The following is a 23,631-nucleotide window of genomic DNA, read 5'->3' on the forward strand; positions in this document are numbered from 1 at the left end:
ATTTCAGGGGCTTCAGCCACTCCCCGGGGAAGGCCTCCCCATCTGGCTGCTAATTGGGAAATCCCCACGACCTCTGATGAGAAACATCCAACTATAACCCCAAAAGGCAAAGGCCCAGGTTCACGGTCAGTTGGAACGAAGCGGCCCCTGAAGAGCCCAGGCCTGGCTATTTAGAATAGTGAGCACCCTAACCGGTCCCCCCTGGGGCGCACACACACACTCCTCACGGGACAAGTGCACCAGCAGCCCCGGTGTGTAGAGCTGAGCGGAGGCTCTGCCCTGCAAACAGACCCTGCCTGGCCCTTCCTGCACACTCCCCACAAACAGGCCAGCAAGGAGGTACCCCGAAACACCAGCTCACAGTAAACCCTCACACCACGTGACACCCGAGTCAGGCTTTCATCAAATGCAGTGTTTGCCGGCCCTGGCAGGGTAGCTCAGCTGGTTAGAGCACCACCCCGATTCACCAAGGTTGCAGGTTCAATCCCGTCAGGGCACATATAAGAATCAACCAATGAATACATGAGGAAGTGGGACAAATCGATTATTTTTCTCTCTCTCTCTCTAAAATCAACCTACATATGTCTATGTTTCCCTACACAGAATGCTGCCCCCTCACCCCAGAATTCTGGAGTCAGAAGTGGGGTCCAAAAATTGGCATTTCAGGTTTCCAGGTAATGCTGCTGGCTGGGGACCATTCTGAGAACCACTGCCCTCAGGAATCCAAGAGTGCTTTCAGGGTTTTCTGGAATCCCAAGCACTGCTGGCCACACCAAAGCGGAGCGTGCCTTTTGTCCAGGGACATGGTAGCTCCAGTTTCACAGGTGGCCGTGCCACTGGGCATTGAGCGGACAGGCCCCAGGACCAGCCCCTCTGGATGCCTCGCCTGATGTAGAGGCAGCGTGTCTACCTCAGCAGGCACTCAGCTGCCTCTCGCAGCAAACCACATTGAGGGGGAAGAATCCCTCGGGAGGGGAGGTGCCTGGGGGACTTGCCGTGACCAGCCACCACGTCTTCTTAAAGGGGTGGGTCCCCAGCCCCTCCTGAAAGCCACCCCTATCCTTTCTGGTCCAGAACCGGTACCAGGTGTGCAACGCCTCCGGCTGTGTCTTTGCAGGAAAGAGCAGTTGCCATTGTCATGCGTCAGCTGTTTGCATTTCTAATGAAGGCTGCTCATGGGTCAGTTTGGGACTGACCACGAACCCTGATTGTCCCGGGTGGTACCTGATTCTGTGTGCCTGCTATGATGTGCGACTGTGTGAAGTAGGCAGAACAAAGAGAGCATACGTTTATGATTTGTTCTGATGAGCCTTTGGCCTGATCTACTTCTTGTTTAGAATTACAAAGAACCGTGGGACTCTCTGGGGCACGGCAAAGGTTTAATCTTCTAAAGCCCCACCATCACAGGCCTCATGGCACATTTTGGAAAATGTATTTTTCATTATAATAAGCCCGTTTTTTAAACTGACACTAAATACCCTAAAATCTGTTAAGCTCTTTATTAAAGTAAATGTAAGTAATGCCACACACACACACACAGAAATCCTGATTTATTCCCTGTTTCTCATACATAATTGGCATCATTCTACTTAAAAAGCAACAGTGATGACTCCAAAAAGATGTTTAGAATTTAATTATAAGTCCGTGTTAATCTGAGTAACTTAAGCACAGAAAAGAGTTAGTACACCACAAACATTTTCTACACTTTTATTTTGTGGTGATTGTGAGACAAACACAGTCCAAACATCAGACTTCTCGTCCTCCCTCCTGGGGACTATCTGACTCCGGGCTCGTGCGCCCAGGACAGCGGTCGTCAGGTACTGGCTCCTCGCCAGGGTTCCAGCTTACCCCTCAGAATCCCTTTCTCCTCTTAACAAAAACGCCACACACCCATGTGGTTGGAGGTGAGGTCTTCTGCACACTCACCACCAGGGGGCGTGTGGGAGCACGAGAGCCTCAGCCCTCCTCCCCCCTGCTGGCCTCGCCTGACCCCAATCCTAGCCTGCTCCAGGAAGGGGTGTCACAAGCTGGCCCTGGGTCGTGTGCAGACAAGGTCTCCAATGAACACTTAAAAACACGTGCACGCCGATGCCACCTCTCCCAGGGCCAGGCAGGTCCCTCTGGGAGATCTGCATCTTTTGGTTCAATACGTCCATTCGCCCTAAGCTTGGCCTACACTCTCATTTCCAATCGTCTCTGAGGCAGCCTCTCCCAGGCAGGTGAATCACTTCCCGCTAGGAGCTCAGGGAGGGGCGTTAACTGTTTCAGGCCTCGCCGTGGTGCAGGCTGCTTCGGCCAGAAGCAGCGTCCAGCTGTGCGCTAATGAATTTAATCAGTCGGGAGCTGCCGCTGCGCAGAAGGTGCTCTAAGACGCATCTCCAATTAGCAAGCCTCAGTCAGAAACTACCTACCGGGAGCAGGAGGCCCCGGGGGGAGACGGCCCTCCTAATTACACCTGTGCAGGAAGGGGAGTCCACCTGGGATTCCCCAGGTAACGGGCGGAGGCACAAAGCAGCAACAGCTGAAGGAAGCGGCCATGGCCCCAGGCAGCCCACAGCCGCCTCACCCAGCAATGCGCAGTGATACTGTGCGTGCTGAGCGGGACGGGACCCCCACAACCACACACGACACACCACAGACACACGTGACACAGACACACATGCACACGTGATATATACACACAGCCTCAGGGATGACATAGCACCTCACTGCCAGGAGGACCTGTGGCAGACACGCGTGTGTAAGTGCTCACACACGCGCCAGCACCCACAACCTGCCCTGCCCCTCAGCACAGGACGCCCATGAGCCAGCCGGGAATAGGGGGCAGAGGCAGCGCCCCCCACTCTTCTCAGAGCCACCGTGGCCAGCACCCGGTGTGTCCCAGGCTGAACGAGAGATCTTACCCCCCTGCCCGCCCCACCGTTAGGCAAGTCCGTTCTAACTGGTTTTCTAACCGTTTGCAAACAATTCTGGGCCAATCCCTTGGTCATTTTCCTGGGGCTCAGATCATTCTAGCTCTAGAATGGAGGGAAAACACACCCCATTTGATCTCGCAGAAGAACAATACTGGGATTAACGGGGAAATATTTAAAAGTAAGTCACCGAGAAGCCCCCTGTGTGAGCTTCCCAGCCCAGGGACACTAAACGGACACACCCTCATGCTGCAGTGTGTACAGGGTCTGAGCGAGTGACCGGCCGCCACGCTGGCTCTGCGCAAGCGTGGCCTCTGAGCAGTCCTCTTCTCTAAGTCACTACAAGGTGTCGGTGTCAATCATTACCCTCTCCAGGTCCTGCCGCAGGTGCGTGAACAGCTGCAGCCTCCTAAACAAGACATCCTGCTCCCGCTTCGCGAGATTGTCCTCCTCGTCTCTCTTTGGGGTGATGAGGGGCTTGTTGAAGTTGACCTTCCTCTTCAGCTTCCAGTACTGGTACAGGAAGTCCACCACCTCCTCGGGCAGCCGCAGGGCCCTGGCCACGTCCAGCAGGTTGACGAAGGTGTAGAAGGCGTCTTCCAGCTGCTGCAGCTTCTGCTTGCGGACACTCACCCGGTGGGCCTCCTCCTGCCTCTGCTCCAGGCCGGCGAAGGGCTCCAGCGGGCTCCGGGGGGGGCACTCGGGCCCCCCGTTCTCCTGAGCGGCCCCCGCCGCGAGGCTCCCCTCGGCTTTCCTGTGGGAGCTGTGCTTCGGGCAGTAGGACTTGAACTTGACCTCGTCGTTCTCCGCCAGGATGGTCTTCATCTCCAGGCCCCGGTCGAAAGCGCAGGTCACGTGGAAGGCCGTGCGGCAGTTCTTCACGGAGCACTGGCGAGGGCAAGAAGGAGGACGGTTATGCAGGACAGTGGCTGAAGCCCCTGGGTGCCAGGCACCCAGCACACAGCAGAGCTGCGCCCAGTGTGGCCATGACAAAGCCCCCCGAGTTAGCCCTTAAACAAGGGAAGGCTTGAGAGTTCAGGAAACTTCAGATGGAAGGTTTCGTGAACCAACCCTAACTCTCAGACGGGCCCCTGTGGCCCATGGTCTGGGACAGACCGCCTGCACGAGGCCGCGTGGCCTGAGTGGGGCTGGCGCTCATGCTACACACGAAAGAACGTGTGCTCACCTAGCAGAGTGCACGCGGAAGCACCGATGTGCTTTTTCTTTGGATCTGAGCTCTTTAGTGTTTATATAAAAGGCCGGGATGACAGGAATCTCCCCGGGAGGAGTGACAACTAGTCGGAGGTTTTCCGGGAACCTGAATGCTCGCTCTCACCCCCGGCCAGCGGAGCCCAGCACAAGCGGGACATTCCCTCCAAGCCTGGCACTCAAGATGAGGCAGGTGAACACAAACTCCCACAGAGAAAAAGAGCAGGAGACAAGGAGAGCCCAGCCCAGGGAGGTCCCACACCCATTGGGACCCTCGCCCGATGCTCCCGGGACAGTGGACATGGCACTAGACCACATGCGCCCTGCCTGGCGGTGCTGGCTGCTCCCAGCGGCCCCTGGGACTGGCTGTGGTGGCAGAGAACCACGAGGGGCCTGACCCCCGGGTCAGGAGGTCGCCTGGAGGCCAGGCGTCATGGCTGTGCCTCCCTCCCCGAGGAGCCTCCCGCTCGCCCCGGCATCAGGGCTACAATCTGCAGCTCAGAGGGCTGGCGGCCTGGCAGGAGGGCAGCTGTTAAGGTCTCCCGTCTGATCTCACTGGGTGAACCCCTGGAAGAGGCTTCTGGTGAGAACTGAAGCCGGTCCCTTAAAAGCAAGTATGCCGCGTGAGGCCAAGTGACCTGGGCTCGCCAGGGCTGAGGGAAGCAGAGCCCCGTGCCCCGGGCCAGCTGAAAAGCTTAATTACACTCACTCAGCAGCCGAAACCCAGGACCACGGAGGGCAGAGGATGGCGCTGGGGCTCTTCCCCCATCACTGCAGCATGTAACAGGTCGTGACTCACTGCCACTCAGGATTTCTCCCGTTATTATACCCACAAGCATGGAAAATCCAGCTCCCTCCACCATTCCCTCCTTACCAGCACTTAACACACCAAATAAGAGAAATCTGTAATTTTACCCATAAATAACCTCAATTCCCAGGAACGTGTGAAATCGGCAGGACACACACACGGGCACACCTGGCCGCCACCATCAGAGCAGGGAGGAGGGCTCCTCCCTACAGCGCGCAGCACAGCCCAGGGGGCGGGGACGGGCGCGGAGGCCGGAGACTCGGTCTGGGTTTGGCTCACACTACGCTTAACCCAGGCGCCCGGCCGCCAGGAGGAAGGCGCTGCAGCGGAATATTTACACAGGACTTTGTAAAGACGCCAAACAGCCTTCCTTTGGGTTTTCCGATTCAGGTTGACTCAGCAAACAGATGTTACAGAACCATAAACCACAGCCCTCACAGCTGCAGACATTCCAGGGAGGAATTCTTTAATAACATCAGCCCATTCTGTGCAGATATGAAAAATCACCAGCCTTCCTTGGCCTCTTCTCTTTCAAATGAATGTTCTGGGAAAAGAGGTCAATGGCCACAAAAATAATCTGATCATCTCTCTTCGAAAGAGAAACAGAGACCCTGTTCGCCCACCTCCTGTGTGGACCAGGATGGGTGCTGGGGAGGGCATCGACTCGGCCTCACGGGGACTCAAGGCAGGTAACTGGGAAGGAGAGGATTTCCATCTTCCTGGGTTTGCAAAGCTTGTTCCTGCAAGTGTTCACACACACACACACACTCTAATGCGTTCCTTTTTAATTCGAGGCTCTTGCCATGTGTTAGTTTTAAGCAGATTCTATTCGAATACAAAACTCTGCACTGCTTTCAAGGTCCGCAGCCCGATCCCACTAGCCGTCTCATGCCTCACCCTCTGAATATTTCTGTTCCATTCTGGATTCTCGGACACCAGTATATAATGAGAAATTTTTAAAACCACCAGTCAGTGGGTACCGTAACGAAAGAAATATTTATCCGCCATATACAAATCGGTTTTGCCAAATGAGGTCATTTTCTTAAAACCCATGACTGGCAGCTGGACCGAGCTCCTGGAGTATGCGCCTGTTCGGAGTGTGACGGGGACCGAGGGGGAGACCGAGGGGGAGCCCTGGCCTGAGCTGGCACCTGGCCTTCCGGGCCACCATCAGCGACATGTGGCGTTTGCAGACGCGGGGACAGCACTGCTGTCATGACTATCTAGAGATGCCAATAACCTAAGGCCCAGAAATTAACTTCGAGTAGTTTTAGACAACATGAAAAAGGATAGCGTGCCTGTATATTCTCTCCTTAACTCTATCTACCTGAAGATTTTCTACACCTGTCTGTGTGCGGACAAGGAAGCAGGCAAGGTTTACATGAAAGCTACAGTGCGCGCACACGGTGCCACGGAGAACCAGACAGCCAGGCTGTGTCCGGTGCAGCACCGCGTGGTGTGCCTCAGGCAGCTATGCCAGGCTGCTGCCACGCCTCACCTGAGACATGACCCCCGCACACCTGGGAAACCAGCAGTGTCAGGGCGGCTGGAGGTGGGTCGCCTGCTCAGCCCGCAAATAGGTAAGAGGGTGGCCGGCCCTCCAGTGCCAAGGCTGGCTCTTCCCCGGAGGCGTCTGCCAGGCTGGGAGCCGGGAGGGTGCCAGCAGACAAACGGACCGTCCTCGCGGCTCAGACGGAGCCCGAGTGGCCCTGTGATGGCCAAGCTGGCGTTCTGCTTACACAGAACACAATCTACCCACAACACAGGGCCAGACCACGCTGGAGCCAGTCCTAGGCTCCCCGTAAGAGCGTGAGACCCCCATCCTGCTTCCTGAATTCACCTCCAATCTCCAGAGTTCACAGACACCCCCCCCCCACCCCATCCTGCTCCCTGCAACACAGGGAAGGAAAAGAGGCCCCTGGGGCTAGGCCATACCTGTATGGAGGCCCCAAACTTCTCGTTGCAGAGGCTGCACACCAGCGCCCACCGACTGCTGGGGATGTGAGACACCTTCGTGATGGGCTCCATCTTCTCGGGGCTGCCAATGCTCACCTAGGGCCCAAGAAACAGGAGAGCGCGCCGAGGCCGTCAGACCGACCGGGGCTGAACATGGTGGCAGACACTGAACGATGTGCTACTTCCCGTGCCCCCCCCCCCCGCCCCCAGATAGGGGCAAGGGGCACTCGGCCTCCTAGGAGGGGCACACCCCCAACTTGACAGGTCAGGGGACAGTTCGGGGACAGGAGAGCGCAGAGCCCAGGGTCCGTTCCCTCCACCCTGAGCATCTGGGAGTCATGTGACTCAGACGTGCCTGTTCCCAGAACACTCAGATAACCGGGCGTGCACGTCTCAGCTGAGCCCAGCGCCCACCACAGCGCGGGCCCACCTGAAGCGGTCAGGGCTGACGGTGGGGCGGGTCTACACAGACCGACTTCAGTGTCCGTCTCACTAAAGAAAACCATCCTCTTCCAACTGGAAAGGTTACTACACAGTGGAAAACTACCAAGACACACAGCTCTCCTTGGCACGGGGCCTGGGTCGCTGAACCGGGTCCCCGTTAATAGCAAACCACGAGGCCCGGCGCTACCGGGACCTGAGGCATGAAGCCGCAACCCCAACCGTCCCCAGATAATTGTCCTCAGGAGGAAAATGCACCAAGAATCACACACCAAAAAACGCTGAAATTTGAATCGAAAATGATATTCTCCACAGTGAACCATGCAAATTAAATTAGTCAAGGTCTGGGACTGGTAATAAATTACACCAGACCTGAAATTAAAAAGGCTGAGGCTAAGGGAGAATTCCAATAAAAATCACAGAAATATGACCTAGAGCAGTGGCTCCTAACCGTGGTGGTGTCCCGGGGACCGTCGCCAGGCGCAGTCCTGGGGGAAGGGCTCGGCGCCCAGGCCACAGCCCAGAAGCTGCAGGTCTGCTCCTGGGGCCCGTGTCCCAGTGGGAGGATTAGCTGTGATGGACAACTGAATCGAAGCCTGAACACCATCCTACGCACTGCTGCCTCGGTTAATATCGCCACAGGTTTGCACCCCCTGGCTAGAGGGAGGTGCGCTGGAGATTCAGGTGAAGGGGGGGGAAACGGGAAGCACTTAAAAGGTGTCCTTTTCCTCATCGGCTACCATGTGGCCTATTTGTGACCGGCCCCCCTCCTCCACCCCAGCTAAAAGCCAGAACCCCCCGTGAGACCACACCCACCTCGGGGATCCACAGAGCACAGCTGACGTGGACCCACTTGGTCCCGCTGCGGGTGGGCTTCATGGCTCCGCCTTTCTTGGGGCACAGCAAGCACTTGGGCTGCACCCCCAGGGCACACGTCCGGCACAGCCAGCTGCCCTCGGGGACCTTGAGGATTCCATAGCAGGCCTGTAAGGCCAGCGCCCCCGAGGAAAAGAGAAAAGAGAGAAAGAAAAGGATTCATTTTTCCCATTATACCTATCACTCTTCAAACACCCGGAAGGTTTTTAACAGGACAAGTGGCGAAACAGAAGCACTCCTGTGCCCACCGCACAGGGACCCTCTCCGTTCAGGTAAGAGCCAGGCGGCCTCACCCCGCAGCCGGGAGGTGCGTGATGTCTGCGGGTACAATACGACGTGCTCACCACCGGGTGACTCGGAACACTCCCCGAGGACAGACAGGTTTGTGAAGCGTCTGCTCTGCTGTGTGGCTAGGGACACCACGGGCCACCCAACTCTCAACCCTGAGCCGCACGCAGATCCTCAAGGCAGGGCTCGGGGTTAAAGAGGGGAAGCTGCCCCCCAGCTTCCTGGTGTGGGGGGGGGGGACTCAAAGTGAGAAAACAACACAGGGCACCCGAGAGCCTCCCAAAGCTATGAAATGGAACACGAGCTAAGGAGCATCCATCCTCGTTCCCCGGGCTCACACGCTACCAACGGATCCCAACACTCTCCCAAGTGAACCCGCAGGCCCCGAAAGGTGCGACTTTCTAGACCGAGAGGATCTGGTCTTCTTAACTGACACTTAGAGCAAAACCTGTTCCGCACCAGAAAGCCAATCGCAGAAATCAAGGCTTTTTACAAGCCAAGTCGCTAAGATGGCTCAAAGCACGAGAAGGCAAAGTGTTAGGTAAGCGAGGAAACAAAACCACGATGGTAGCAGGTTCAGAGCCTTCTAAACGCCAACTGCCAGCCGCTGTCCTCAGATGAACTGGGAGTCAGGAAGTCGGGAGACAGTCACGGGCTCCAGGCCTCCAGACAGGAAAGCAGCCCAGTGCCGTCTGAGAGTGCCGGACGCAGAAAGGAAACCGCAGGGATGAGAGCGGGCGGAGTGAGCAGCCAGACGGAGCTCAGGGCGCGATGTCAGCGCCATGAATGAGCCACTGTCAACACAGACTGACGGGAAACAACTTTAAATAGAGCGAAATGACACTAGAAAGGTTTCCAACACCCAAAGGTTTCTATCAGGCATTCTAGAGAAAGTCACATTTGAAAAGATAATTTTTTTTTCTTTTACCAGAAAAGCAAGTCTAAACAAAATTAAAAGATTAAATAAAATATGCCTTTAAGTCAAGCCCTGAAGAAGAACGCCTCAAAGGAAAAATGAACCACAAGGAAAAGCTAAGGAAAGACACAATGTGGTTATGGCAGGAGGAACAAGACCAGGCAGAGGGGTGGCTGGGGGCCCGGACACCCCAACTTCCAGCTCCAATGGCCACTCACCCACAGGGGCCCTGAGCAGGCCCCCTGACATCAGTCACTTATCTATGAAACGGGGTTCGAGAGCTTCCAAGCAGAACCCCTTTTTTCAAACAAACTGTTTCTCAGGGGCAAAGTAAGTAAAATAGGAAAAAATCCTGAAAAGTCATCCAAGGTAACAGCACCAGCAACAAAAAACAGCGATGGTGGTCACGGTGCTCACGGCCTTGTCACAACGAAGCCCTACAAGGAGTCTCGGTCATCACGGGGAAGCTTCCTCAACAGCTGGACACCCAGGGCTGCGGGCCGGGCTCCGGCGACGGCAGGAGAGGCTGTGTCGCTCTCTCGGGATGAGAAGAGTCTGCTCTGCTGTGTGGCCAGGGACAGAGCCTGAGCTCTGGGACAGGACCGCGGCAGGCGAGGTCTGCAGGCAGAGGGGAGGCCAAGAGGCAGCACATCGTACAGAAAAAGATAATCCAAGGAAGTCCCAGAGCAAACCTGACTCTTCTCCCCAGAAGGTCGCCGAGCAATCTCCCCCGTTGTCGAAGTTAAGGTGATGTCGGCATAAACAGGTGAATTCAAAGAAAGGACCTCAGGGTAGTCTTTTTTAAATCCTAACAGTGTATGTGAGCGTGAGTCCCCACAGACATCCGAGTCACTTCATGACTGCACTAAAAGTAAGTAAGAGAGGTGAGAAAGACTGAGATTGTCCCAGTGTCCGCCCTTACTGACGCCTACGGAGTCCTTTCACAGAAGGCAGCGAGCAACCCCCAGACCCTACCGGAATCAATCGGGAGGACAGGAAATCAATTTCCAGGAAAGGGAACTCCTTCCCCTTAACAGCTCAGTTTACACACTAACACATTTGCAAGTGTTATGGGTTAAACTGTACCCCAAAAAAGAGATGCCGAAGTCCTAACCCAGTACCTCGGAATGCAGCCTTATTTGGAAACGGGGGCACTGCAGGTGTGGTCAGTTAAGATGAGGTCACACTGGGAGAGGTGGGCCTCGAATTCCATAAGACAGGTAGCCCTATGAGAAGATGTCAGGTGTGAAGACACCCACAGGAGGAAACCATATGGCGAAGGTAGAGACACATGTGCAACTGCAAGTCCAGGAGCACCGACGACGGTCAGCAAACCGCACGACACTGGGAGAGTGGGAGAGGCGGGGAAGGGTCCTCGGGTGATGGGCCCTGCCCGCACCTCGCTTTCAGACTTCTCGTCTCCAGAGCAGCAAGACAAGCGTCTGTGTTCAAGCCACGCAGTTTGTGGCGCTTCGTTATGCCAGTCCGAGGAAACCGGTCCAGCTAACTATCCGCCTTTCCAAGGTTTTTCAGTGTTCTCAGCACCTGAACTCAGGTGCTGGCGCCGGGCAGAGGGGCACGTACATTCTTTTTAAGTGAACCTGACTTCCATGGGCAGGACTAAGACCATGTAAAGGAGAGAGAGTCTCACAAAGGAGTCTATGCTTCTGGTTGTAAAAGTATCAAGAAATACCTCAAACACTAAGAACCGCTTAGGGACAGCGAGATGTCGGGACCCGTTTCTTAACTCCCTCGGGGTAGCAGGAGAAGGGCCCTGTCTGGAGGGAGACCCGGCCCCTCTGGGTGCCCTGGTGGCAGAGGGGCTCAGGCCCGGTGTCTCTGCCTGGGCCTCGCTGCCCACTTACCTGGTGCACGCAGATGTTGCATTTGTCACAGAACACCATCTCGTTGCCGTCCTCGCCGTCCGGCGACTGGCAGACGTCACATACGACGTCCTCGTCGTACTCGATGCCCAGGCCCTCTTCCGTCTCGATGGCGTGGTTCATGTTGTCGGAGCAGCGCTGCTCAAACTCCTCCAGGACCCTCTCCATGGTGCCCTCGTCCAGCTCCGGCATGCCTGGGGGCGCAGAGCCCGCCTCAGTGACCCCCAGCCACAGGCATCACCGGGCATCCGTGTGTTTACATGTATGAGTAATTTGCAGTGAATAAGTAATGTTATAAGTAAATCCATCCTGAGCGCCCCACACATTTTCTATTGCAGGCCCTCAGACCCTTCCGCGGGAGACGCTGTGTTGTAAGTAGAAAACACAAGATAAACCCCAAAAGGGATCGAGGATGTTCAACGCACTGTCCTTCAATAGTCACTTCATTACAATGTCATACATAAACGATCGTGGGAGTGACTTCGAAGCCCTGACCTGACCCCGTGTTGTGGCTTGGGTGTTTGTTTGAAAACTTTCCTTACGACTTGTGATGGTGCTCTGACAACAGATTCCCCTGTGAGCCCTGGATGCTCTTACCCGGTTCATCCCTCTTCACCCTCTGAACTGACTTACACTGAGAGGCACAGTTAATCAGACACATGAGAGGCCGAAAGACAAGGACTGTCGGAAGCCTAGGAGACAGCTCACTGTGAATCAAATAAACTGCATTCTTAGGCAAGAAGGATCAAAAATACATCTCCAGTGGTTCTCGTGGTTATAGCCAGTGGTGGGATGAGCCTTCTATTTTCTCCCACTTGTGGATATAGTCCAAACTCCCTACAATGACAATACTCATGCAGACAGAAAAAAATAGGCTGCAAATACTATTCAGACAGAACACTGAAGTGGCAAGAAACAGCAGAAATGTCATTAGAGCCAACAACAACCTCTGTGCACTATCGCAAGTTTAAAGCCATCAAATTAACGCTTCTTGGGTTTTTACGAAAATCTGAGAACCACCACAATGGAGCTGACAGTGTGATAAGCCCTAAACGCTTATTCAAAAAAAGCACCTACCATCGCAAACCCTATTTAACTATGAGACAGTCTCTGCGTGGCCAGGCACTCCTAGTATGTAGTTCTAAAAACACCACTGGTTTTGAAAATACAATCCTATGCCCTGTAATTAATTCTCACCATTAAAAAGACCAATAAAAGCATGTGCTCAGTTTATGTTACACAGCTGCCTACGTACTGGGCACTTCCTTCCGACTGAGTCAGCCCAGGACTCATCACTAAACCACCTCAAAGGCACCAGTGGCTCTGGCTGTACCCTGTGCCCAACACAGGCCACCTGGTCAGTCAAGCCCACTTGGTCTCTACAAAACTGCTACAAAGCAGGCGGTAAGTGAAGCTGAAACAGCATTCACCTCCAAGAGAGCTCTGAGAAGACTGTGAAGTCTAGTCTGAGCTCAGTGCAAAAATCCTCCCGGTGTTCTGCACCGAGCTCAGACTAGACTTCACAGTCTTGCTCATCGGGACACCTCGAGAGACCCTCAGCAATCAGGACTGCGGAGGGGACTCAGCGCTGGAGTGGACTCCGCGGCGGGGCAGAGATCCGAACTGCCCCACTGGGAAAGGAGTGCTGGGCCCTCTGCGGTCCAGGGACAGTCACTTTGTTTCTCTGGCTCCCGTGCCCATGAGGTAAAGAAGATCAGGGCAGGGCGGGAACCCTGCCTCCATGGCCAGCGGGAAGGTCCCTCACCGGCCCGGTCCCTGCGTCCATCTCAATGGACAGCGCTCGTTACAAACAATATCACGGGCCTCACCCATCTCCTTGAACTCCTCGTTGGTCAGCTCCAGCCACGCCGCATCCATGTCATTGAGGTCGTACCGACACACGCCATCGGCCAGCGCACGGATGTCCACGTAGCCCAGCTCCGGGGGCTCGGAGCCTGAAGAGACGATGTATTTCTTGGGCCTGATGAACATGAGGGACTTCTCTTCCGACACGACCCTAGTTAACAGCAAACACGAGGCAGCCGGGTCATCCTTTCTGCCACAGACCAGCCAGGCTGTGCAAAGGCCCCAGGGGAGTCCCCACCACCACCCAAAACCCAGGTCATCGCCAGACCAACAGGCTTAAGGTCCTGACGTCACTGCTAATACAACTAAGGAGTCCTTAACGCACCCAAAGGGAGAGACTTCCAAGTGCAAACCCTGCAGAAGTCTTCAAAACCAGCTCCTTCCACTCAGCTTCCCCGACACCCCGTCCCCACCACCACCCACAGCGGCAGGTGCTGTGGCCGCTTAGGTGCCCAGCGTTGCCCATTCAATCCCTTTCCTCCAACCAGAACCACCCAGCCTGCTGGACGCCAAGCACTGGGTTCGAGAACATCGAGGAGCGAGAGCAGCCACCGCTGATGCTGGGGAACCAAGGGCAGCCCTCTGTCTGACCTTAAAAATAAACCAGACCTCAGCCATTACTCAGCGGTCCAAGAACCAGAGTGAGCCCAGCCGGGGACTCGCCCAACATCCCAGGACCAGAACCCGCGCTCCCGCTCTGTAGAGGGCCGCCTGGGAGGCACCTGGGCATTTCTTTTCATTATCGTCAGCTGAACTCAGGGTGTAGGCCGAGCCACGCCCTGGGAACAGGCTTCCCCAATGAGGCTGGACATGTTAATCGGTTCTGACTTCATAGCAGCCCAGGTGTCAGCAGGGGCGGGTCTAGATATGTAAATCCAGGAATGCTGGGGCCTAGTTAAGAACGCAAATAAGCTCCTTTGATCCTAAGTTTTGGTGTTACTTCCTGGATTTTTGGGAGATAAAATAAACCTGCTGTGTGGCTCAGGGTCATGCTGCCTCTCCATCAGAGAAAATGGCGTCCCACCCAGCCCCCAGCTTTGTGAATCTATTTCTGCGTCTTGCTCTCTTTATTTCTATTATTTCTCAATCCCTGGCCGCCTCCATTTAGAACCGGTTCGTGGAAAAGGGAGATCCCCGCCATGTTTGGCCCCCGCCGCATTCAGGCCCCCGCACCTCTCCTCCTGACCTTACCCTCTGCCCCCACCTAACACCTGAAGCAGTCTCATCCACCATGCCCCCCGAAGGCCCGGATGGCACGAGAGGTTATCAGACCACCCGGCTGGGAGCCCGCACAGCCCTCCACATCTCTGTTCAGCAGTTGGCGTGAACATCCAAGTTGTCCAGAGACTGTGTCAAAGTTTCGTCATCACCTTTATCATTACAAAGTGATTTCAGCTACAGGACAGAGATGGGCTAACTAGGCAGTTATTTCTCCTACTCAACCAAGAGCAGGCTTTTGTTCAGCTAAAAATGTCCATAAGCTGTGTAACCGTTATGCTGGGCTCCCAAATGTCGCGAGCCAATTGGTGAAAAATTCCTAGCTTGGGACTGCGGGGCCGGTGTCGTGCCCCAGGCGTGCACTCTGAGGCAAACACATTGCTCATCCCGAGCGCCCCGCGACGGGCCCGCCCACAGGCCAGGAGCCCGGCCTACGGAGGCCACCCAACCCATCTAAACCTGCAGATCTAGGTGGACATTTGTCGTAGAGATCCCGAAGAGCAAGGATCACACTCGATCATCCCCAGTGCCTGCAGAGACACCGAGTGGGTAGGGTGAGGGTGAGGGTGAGGCGAGCTCCGTCCGCTCTGCGATGGTGAGGATGCAACAGCGGAGCCCAGGGCGCTCCCTCCTCTCCCCACCAGCAGCCCAGGGTCGGGGGAGCTGGATGAGAGGACAAGTGCAAACCGGCTGCAGCTTCTAGCGAAGCCGAGTCACTGAGGACCCGACCCTCAGGGGGAAAAGTGGTTTGTGAGTCAGTCCGAGACAAAGCCCCACAAGAAGAACTGGGCAAAGTCACCTAATCCATTCATCTCCCCAAACTCCCCTCCACATACCTAACCTGGCTACCCCACACCTGTCCTCCTCCAAAGGGGGAGTGGCCACCATGGGACCCAGGAAGCCACCTTTGCAGCGTGAATGTGACCAGGGGTGGAGATGCAAGTTCAGGAAGAGGGACAGCAGGGGGTGCAAACATCCAAGCCCCAGCCAGTCCTCCAAGTGACCTGACATGTTCCTACGCCCCCTGGGGACCTCAGTGCTGAGGACACGCTGCCCTTCTCGGCACCTGGCTGAGGGGCAGGCGGGCCCCACGGGAGAGGCAGAGCTGTTCTCCTCGGGGCACGTCTACCTGGCCACAGGCTGAGGGATGGTCCCAGGGCTGACTGGCACCTGGACCCCCTTCTCCCACTCCTGTCTCCAGGGATCTGCCAACACGTAGTACTCATCGGGGTTCAGCTGGTAGGAGTCATGCAGCTTCATGGCGGTGATCAGGTCTGTCCTAAACACCTGGAGAGGGAGAGACAGGGTCACGGACATTTGATATTTGCTTTCTTATTCAGAGCACTGGCAGCTGCAGGGTAACCATGGAGCTGCCCTGTAACAAGGTCACTGGATCAACAGAGAACCAGTCTGGCCGGTGACAGGAAGCCCTGAGCCTGCCACACCCTGGCCTCAGGCTCGGTGGCTCCACGTCCACAAAGCAGCTGCAACAGCATCAGCAGAGCAGCTTTCCCGACCTCTCAGTTCGGGGAGCGCTGCTGAAACCGTGGGCGGCATCCCTGCAGGGCGGCGTGCTCTAGGCGGTATTTAAGAAACAAAGCTCCACGGACCTGTAGCAACTTCAAACCCAAACCTGGAACGGGAACCACCAGGGCCTCCCCGTCTGCACTCCGCCTCACCGCCCCCCGCCCCAGGCCCCAGGGCAGATGGCGAGGTGTCTGGGAGGTCAGGTCCCAGCTGGCTCGTGCCAGGCGAAGAGCAGACCGGGACAGAAGCAGGGACAGGCCTGGGAGTCTGGTCCGAGAAAGGGCCTCACAGCACGTGCACACTTGCACACCTTGCCCGGCACAACGGCTGTTTGTGCCGAGTGGGGAGGAGGCAGGAGAGGGAGAGGGAAAGAAGACAAGCAAAGTACTGCCCTCTCCTCTCCCTGCCAGAAACAGACCCTCAGCCAAGACAGCTCCCCCAGCCTGTGTCAGGGCCCCGAGGGGACACACAAAGGCGTCCTGCAGGCCTGCTGCCCTGGCGGGGCTGGAGCCGGCACCGTCTCCTCGTCCACGCCCGTCTCTGGGCGACAGCGCTGACCCTGGCACCAGAGCCGCACTTGGCAGGGAGCGAGCCTGCATCTGTAGGCCACGCTCTCTGTTTACACAAGTCACAATGCTGAGCTCGCTCCCCCCGAGAAGGACAGGGGGTTCTTTCTTGTGCTGCGGAGCGCGGCTCACATTCTATCCCGGCTAATAGGGCCATGTTTGTTTTTCCTGGTGGCTTTTCAAGCTGGTGATGACTTTAATACACTTCACCAGAGCAGAGTCTGAGGCAGTGTCTGAGCTTTCCCCAGCACGCCACTCCCCGCTCCCAGCGCCCGAGGAACAGCGAGAACCTCGTGCAGTCCCCACAAAAGCACAGGAAGATCGGCTTCCTTACAAGCACTGATCCCAAAGCAGGTGCCCCGCCAGGCCAGGGCCTCCCCGCCCCAAAGAAAAAGTCCTTTAAAACAAAAAGATAGGTCCACAGCTTCAGGAAGAAAATCAGACTGAAAACACATTCCAACTGAGTCTTGTAAGTGAAAAAATCAGGCGTGTTCCGAAGAAGGAGAATCAAACTGCAGTAATGAAAAACGGCAGCCCACCACGCCCTTACTCAGACTCGGACGGGGATGCTCAAGAACCAAAACAGGTGCCCCCAAATGGACACCCGGGTCCCTGGCAGAATTCAACGTTAGTGCTTTTAGGTGTAAAGGTGTTTGAACTCAGAGAAATCTTAGAAAAAATCTGGAACAAAACATGGGTCAGGCACAAAGCGGAGTCCAGGTGCCCGGGGGACCCCGATGTCCCCCAGCCCCCCATTCCTGCCCTGAAATCACAGGAGTACATAGAAAGACAGCAGGGTGCTAACGGCAGCACGGGGAATTAAAGAAAGAGGAGCCGCAGACCTGGCCGCTCCAGGGCTACCAAAAGGGAAGCGGGCGGTGCAGGCTCCGCGGGACAGAGCCTGGAATAGGCCGGGGCGGTAAAACCGCCACCTTCCCGAAGGTTGAAGTGTCTCCTGGGGAGGTTTCTACAGTTCTAACGGATGCGCACTCCTTACTTCCTCTTAGAGAGGGCGTCTCTGCTACACTCTAACACAGCACCCCGCACGCCCCACTCAGCCAGAGAAGCAGGCGTGCTGCAGGCAAGGCCGTCTGTGAAGTCTCCCCGCCAAGAGGCAGCGCAAAACCAAGGGGCAGAACCAGACTCTCTCCCCTATAACCTGCTCACGTGGACGCGGGGATGAACTACAATGCCTTTTCTCCCAGGGTGTCAGTGCTCAAGCCCAGCAGAGGTTTTCAGAGGAAACACCTCAGGGCTGGTAGGAGCCCCCAGTCAACAAAAGCCAGCAGAGAGACGCACCGAAAAACAATCTTAAATAGAATGAACGGTGACAGCGAGATAGATAACAAAATGGGGAGCAGGGGAGACATTAAGATGAGAAACAAACTGGAAAAGAAGGGAAAAGCCTTAAGCATAATCCCCAAAACAAAATTCCCAGAACTATATTGTTGTTGCCAAGTAAGCCACAAATGTACGGCTAAAACTAACTTGAGGCTGGCAGTGACTGGCAGCCGCCGAACTCGCTCATGTCCTGGCGAGAGGAAAAGTTGTTGGGAGCCAGCAAACAGGGAACAGAAAGGAAAAGAAGAATATAATTAATGATAATAATAGCTAACAGTTACTGAGCACTTTTTTATGTGCTTCGTATGTGTTGACCTCTGTGTATTAACCCCTTAATCCTCACAATAGTCCTGAGGTAACCACCTATGTTATCCCCATCTTACAGAGATAGAAACTGAGGCACAGAAAGGTGACATAACTTGCCCAAGTTTCACAGACAGACATCAGTATCAGCCTCGGGCCTGTATGTCGTCACGTGTTCTCATGCACACGTGTCAGACATACGTCACGCCAGCATTCGGGAAATACCTCGGAAGGCTTCCGATCTTCATGTCTGGAGCAGGAACCTCTCCTGTGCTGGGACCGAGAATTCTGAGACCAAGTGGTGGACAGGCCTGAAGACACAAATATCCACAGAGGAACAATTAAAAGTGCGGAAATCACTGAGTGCTCAGTTTTATTTAACCAAACCCACAAGGCTCACCTCCACACCCCCAATGAGGCAGCCATGACGCTGGGCAGAGCGCTGGGCACTCAGCGCCCCTCCACTCCCAGGGCTCACGCGCTCCCCCGCGCGGGACCCCCAGCACAGCACACAGGAGGACGCCGGCTCTGGGCCAGAAGCCTGCACGTCTGAAGTTAAGAGGGTCAGCGTCTCCCGGTGCTAAATACAAACTGGGAAACATCTCACTGAGTTTTCAGGAAACGTTCTTAACGCGAAGAGTAAGATCTTTATGCTAAATCCTAAGGCCAACCTCAAAACTTAAAGCCAGAAGCGGTGGTGATTCCCTCCTGGTGCCCCTCTCTGTGCCCCTCCGCTCGCCCAGGCCCAGGCCCAGGCCCAGGCCCTGCCCGGCTCGAGCAGGAGATGGTCACACCCGCACCTCACACTCTCCTCCTGCCCCGGCTCCAGGTGCATGTTCACCTCGAATGAAGACATCGCCCCAGAGCTGTCACCTCAGCGCCACAAAACTGGACCCAACCTTTGACCCAAACTTGTCCTCCCCCGTCTATTCTTAACCTGGTGAGGATCACGTGTCTACTTGAACTCAGAAATCTAAGTCTCCCTAGACCAGTGGTTCTCAACCTTTCTAATGCCTCGACCCTTTAATACAGTTCCCCATGTTGTGGTGACCCCCAACCATAAAATTACTTTTGTTGCTACTTCATAACTGTAATTTTGCTACTGTGAATGAATCGTAATGTAAATATCTGTGTTTTCCAATGGTCTTAGGCTCTACAGCAGCGGTTCTCAACCTGTGAGGAACTGTATTAAAGGGTCGCGGCATTAGAAAGGTTGAGAACCACTGCCCCAGACCCTCCTCACTCAGTACATGTTAAGAATTAATGGCAAAGTTGTATTAACTCACTGCCCATCGCCTCGGACTCCCGGTCGGCCCCCACTCCCCTGACTGCCCATCACGTGCTGTATAGACACTGGCTGCGGCCTCCTGTTTGTGGGTGCCCCACCTGCAGTAGGTCTCACCTCCACCCTGAACACATACCTACCACTTCCCAGAAATGAACAACCCACCTCGCCCCCCAAAACCAAAACCGGAGGGAACTGCCATTCTACTGTCACTCACACTGGAAGCTCTTATCTCTACAGATTCCAGAGATAAGGGACAGAACCAGAGTGCCCATTAGACCTCGGGGACACTAAGATAGAATCTGCACAGAAGCCTATCATCGGATTTGCGATGACGGAGGCTGAAGGGGATCTATCGCCAAGCGTCCCTCTGGCACCACCCACACTCATCAGTTCTGAGGCCTGAAAACGGGGCGACTGTTAGGACAGCAGAAGCAGGCCTCCGCCGGCAGGTGGCCCCTGTAGCCACGCTCAGTAAAGCGTCTAGAAAACGCTTTTTTAAGAAATAGGGAATGTGAACTAGAATGCTTCACACCCACATAGAAGGAAATACTCTGGGCCACTGGGGTGAACCCAACGTACAGAAGTTCCAAATCCTGTCATCACTGGCAAAAGCAGACAGAAGCCAAGTTAGGAACCTGGAGAGGAAGGTGCTGGGTGGCTCATGCCTTTAGACAGGCCTCGCTCACCCTGGGGTCCTGCAGGGCCGGCTCAGGGCTAAAAGGAGACAGGGAACCAGCAGGCAACTCCAGGTGGTGCCGGGGATCTCAGGAGGGGAAGGGAGGTTAGAGCAGGAAGGCATGATCATTTCCTCTGAGTCACGATGGAAGGTTATAATGAAAAGGAACAAACCGGGAAATTTAACAAGGACCGTGCATTCCCCCGCTATACTGTAAACCTCACATGGGGTGGAGGGAGGCGAGTCCGTCCTTTCAGAGCTAAGCAGAAACCACGCTCCTGTCATTGGTGGGTTGGGGACCTCGTGGCCTTTTCTTGGGCATCCGTCAGCATCCCTCCAGCGTAGTTTCCAAGGTCCCCAGGAGCCTGCAGCTTTGCTGGCATGGAACAACCGAAGTAGTGACGGTCATACAGAAACTGCCGCTTCTCTATCCTTGAGGAGTGCGTGTCTGCACCACACTTACTTTCTAAAACAGAGAACCGAAGGCGCTGCAGATCTGGCACCTGATAGTAATACTACCCGAGAGAAACACTGGTCCACCCAGAAGCAGTCCATTCCTCTTCCTTGTAATGGACGTGATGCGTAAGACGGGAGAGAAGTACAAGTTAATCCTGTGTAACCCACTTTATAGAAAGTGAGGCTGTGGGGAGGGAGCTAAGTTTCAATTATCACTGATGTGAAAAATGTCCTTAGCTTAATCATAAAGGCCAAAACCCAGAAACTACCACACATGCGCCAACAGACGGCATGGATACACAAACGGTGGTATATCCACAGCGGAACACTCCCCTGCACCAAGAAAGGAGCTTCTGAGGCAGGCCGTGTGGACAATGTTGGAAGAGCTACATCGAGTGAAGGAAACCAGCCAGTCTGTAGCGTATTACTCCACCTACAGAAAACTCTGAAAAATGGACACTAATCTCCAGCGACAGAAAGTGAATCATCTGATGAGGGGAAAGGTGGGTGGGAAGAATTTCCTTGAGTTTTATGGCTGTAAACATGTCAGAACTTATCAGAGTATCCACTTTTAATGTGGGCAGGAGATACCTGATGGTTTTCTATCATCCACTGACAACAAAGAAAAAGGAAATGCTCCATTTTACTTGGCACAGGTGGCTTGCCTAAAGCCGGGACTTGGCAGCCCACCCAGATGGGAATGTGGGACGGGGACAGTGGACCCTTCCACGTCAGCTGCAGGTCCCTGTTGCTGGTGGTCTCTTCCTCCTGATCTCCTTGACACAGCAGATCCTCAATAAGTGTGTTTAAAAGTGGGCAAGAATGTGGTGTCGTTGTTCAGGACTGTCATACTCAGCGAGAACCATCCTTGTCACTTCACAACTGAAGCAGCAGGCACGGAGAACACGCTCCCGTTCTGCCTATCAGAAGTTAGGTTTGAGCTCAAGGAAAATAAAGCAGTGCTACATGTAAAGGCAGCCTGGTGGGGCCACTGCCTCTGGATCAGAATGCGGCAACATCCACAGGTTCCCTGGAAGTCCACAGCGGGAGACTCGAACAAGGGTCCTGACGTCCCTGCCCAGTCCTCCTCCCTCAGCCAGGCTCTCTCCGGATAGTTCTCCGATGGTCAAGAAGCTCCCAGAATATGATCCAAACAAAAATAATTTGCATCCCTTTGTAACTGGGGGAAAAAAAAGCTAGGTAACGCTGGATGGGAATAAATTATGAAACCAGAAATGGGAGTATTTCAAACCCTGAAGAGATAGGGAGACAGACTTATCTCCGCAAACACCTGCCACTGGCTAGTTCTCAGAAACCGTGCGCTGAGGCCACACTGGGTGGGGCCCCGTTCTGCTTTGTTCTGAGTGCTAACATTTAATGGCAGACTAAATTTAAGAATGTGACAAGTACAACTTGGTTTTATTTTCTTTTTGTTTTCAGGAGGAGCTGGGAACTCTAATCTGGTAATGATGTCTGTGATTATTTTATTGACCACACACAAGAGAGTATCTGAAGCGAAGTCCACTCCGTGACAAATGTAAGCAACTTTAGGAATTCTTATGCTGTTTGTTAGAGTAACAATATTGTATATTAAATACTGTAAAGAATGAATGAAAAAATGTCTTGTTTTAATATCCCCACCTTCCATTAAAAAGTTACAAAGGTTCGCAGGTGGCAACACCGTGGGCACAGATCCTGGGCGCACCAGCTTTCTGATGGTGCAAATGTGCTCCTTTGAAATATTAAAAATAGCCACACTGAGTTGCCCTAGATCTCAAATAAAGATAAAAACCTCAAGAGTAAACCTAATACGTGTTGCACATGACTTCACACATAGTAGCTCATGTGTGTTGAGCCTCCCAGGTTGTGCAGTGCATGAAAGGTTCAGAAATTAGAATGAATGGTGGTCTGGGTGTTCACACCACAAAATGCAAATGACAGAAGAACCTCGCCTCGGACCCAGTGGTGCGTCTCCTGTGTCTCAGTCCCTGTGTCTCAGTCCCTGTGTCTCAGTCCCTGTGTCTGACACTAGAAAACAACATGCTGATGTCTCCAGTCCGTTAAACCGGCTTAACAAGGTAAGATGCTTAGGACCGGCAAGCGTGAAGTCCAGTGGCCGGCCAGCATCAGCGGACAGTGCAGACCTGAGAGGCCCCGTGCGTCACTTCCAGGGAAGGCCAGCCTAGCCCTGTGCAAATCCATCAGAGCCATGGACATTCCTATCGGAAAGTTAGCTGAGTTAATGTCGTCACTGGCTATTCACTCTAATGGGATGACAGGAGGCGAGCCTCGGATACAACCGCCGTTTCTATCAGGGGCTGACCCTATGCCTACCCCAGCCCTTCCACCCCAGCATAGCTCAGCTCCATCGTCCAAATCACTGCCAACTTCCCAAACAAGAAGCATAACACATACATTCAAAGAACTGGCCCAGGCACGTTCCGACATACTTAGTGCACTGGGTTCTTCAACCAACTGGCACACGCGTTTGATTCCCAGCCCTTAGCCCTCCTGCTGACATCCAAGACCCAGGGCCACAGAGGTTAGTCCATGCACAGGATCCTTTGTGCCAGTGGCTCCTTGAACCCAAGCTGTTACCCTTTTCATCAAATGTCAAAGTCCAGTCACAAGTTGGGTTTGAAAAGGGGCAGAGCCACCTGTGGGCCTTGAGGAGACATGGGTACAGTATACATTCTGCAGTACTCAAGCCAAAATTCCCACATTTCCGTGCAACTGAACTATGCACCTCCTGGGTGTGTCACCCGATGCAACTCCTGTGGAAAAGGAGCAAATTAAAGGTGCCATCAAGCAGGAGCAGATCTGAGACCGAGTGCACTTTCATGCAGAAGAGAAACCACCGAAGACGTGTGTGGGGGTGACCAAGCACAGCCAGCCAAACATAGAAAATGAAGACAAGTTATCAAAAACTGGATGGGAATCCATCAAATGCAGCGATACAGAAAGCGTGTTTCATCCGCTAAAAGCGATGGTGCCTTCACTGCTGCCTGTAAGCTGGAGAGAGCCCAGAAGAACAGCCCCCACATAGCTTCATGCTTGCCAGCCATCGGCCTGCATTACCAGCTGCAACATTAGTCGGTGTG

The 23,631-nt window shown here is 54.4% G+C and overlaps 1 protein-coding gene across 6 annotated transcripts in view; it reads right to left on the bottom strand.

Moving 5' to 3' along the window:
- Window positions 1-23,631, bottom strand: part of JADE1 (jade family PHD finger 1) — a 55,184-nt gene that overhangs the window by 9,068 nt on the left and 22,485 nt on the right. For all 6 annotated transcript variants that reach the window (XM_008143492.3, XM_054717734.1, XM_054717733.1 and 3 more), the window contains exons 3-9: window positions 18,336-18,421; window positions 15,503-15,660; window positions 13,119-13,306; window positions 11,272-11,483; window positions 8,143-8,310; window positions 6,865-6,981; window positions 3,279-3,800 (exon numbers count right to left, since the gene is read on the bottom strand). In XM_008143492.3, coding sequence (XP_008141714.3) covers window positions 3,279-3,800; window positions 6,865-6,981; window positions 8,143-8,310; window positions 11,272-11,483; window positions 13,119-13,306; window positions 15,503-15,660; window positions 18,336-18,421 — 1,451 coding nt within the window. The remainder of the gene's footprint in view (window positions 1-3,278; window positions 3,801-6,864; window positions 6,982-8,142; window positions 8,311-11,271; window positions 11,484-13,118; window positions 13,307-15,502; window positions 15,661-18,335; window positions 18,422-23,631) is intronic.

Source organism: Eptesicus fuscus, chromosome 6 (genome assembly GCF_027574615.1).
Source record: "Eptesicus fuscus isolate TK198812 chromosome 6, DD_ASM_mEF_20220401, whole genome shotgun sequence".
Classification (NCBI taxonomy): Eukaryota; Metazoa; Chordata; class Mammalia; order Chiroptera; family Vespertilionidae; genus Eptesicus; species Eptesicus fuscus.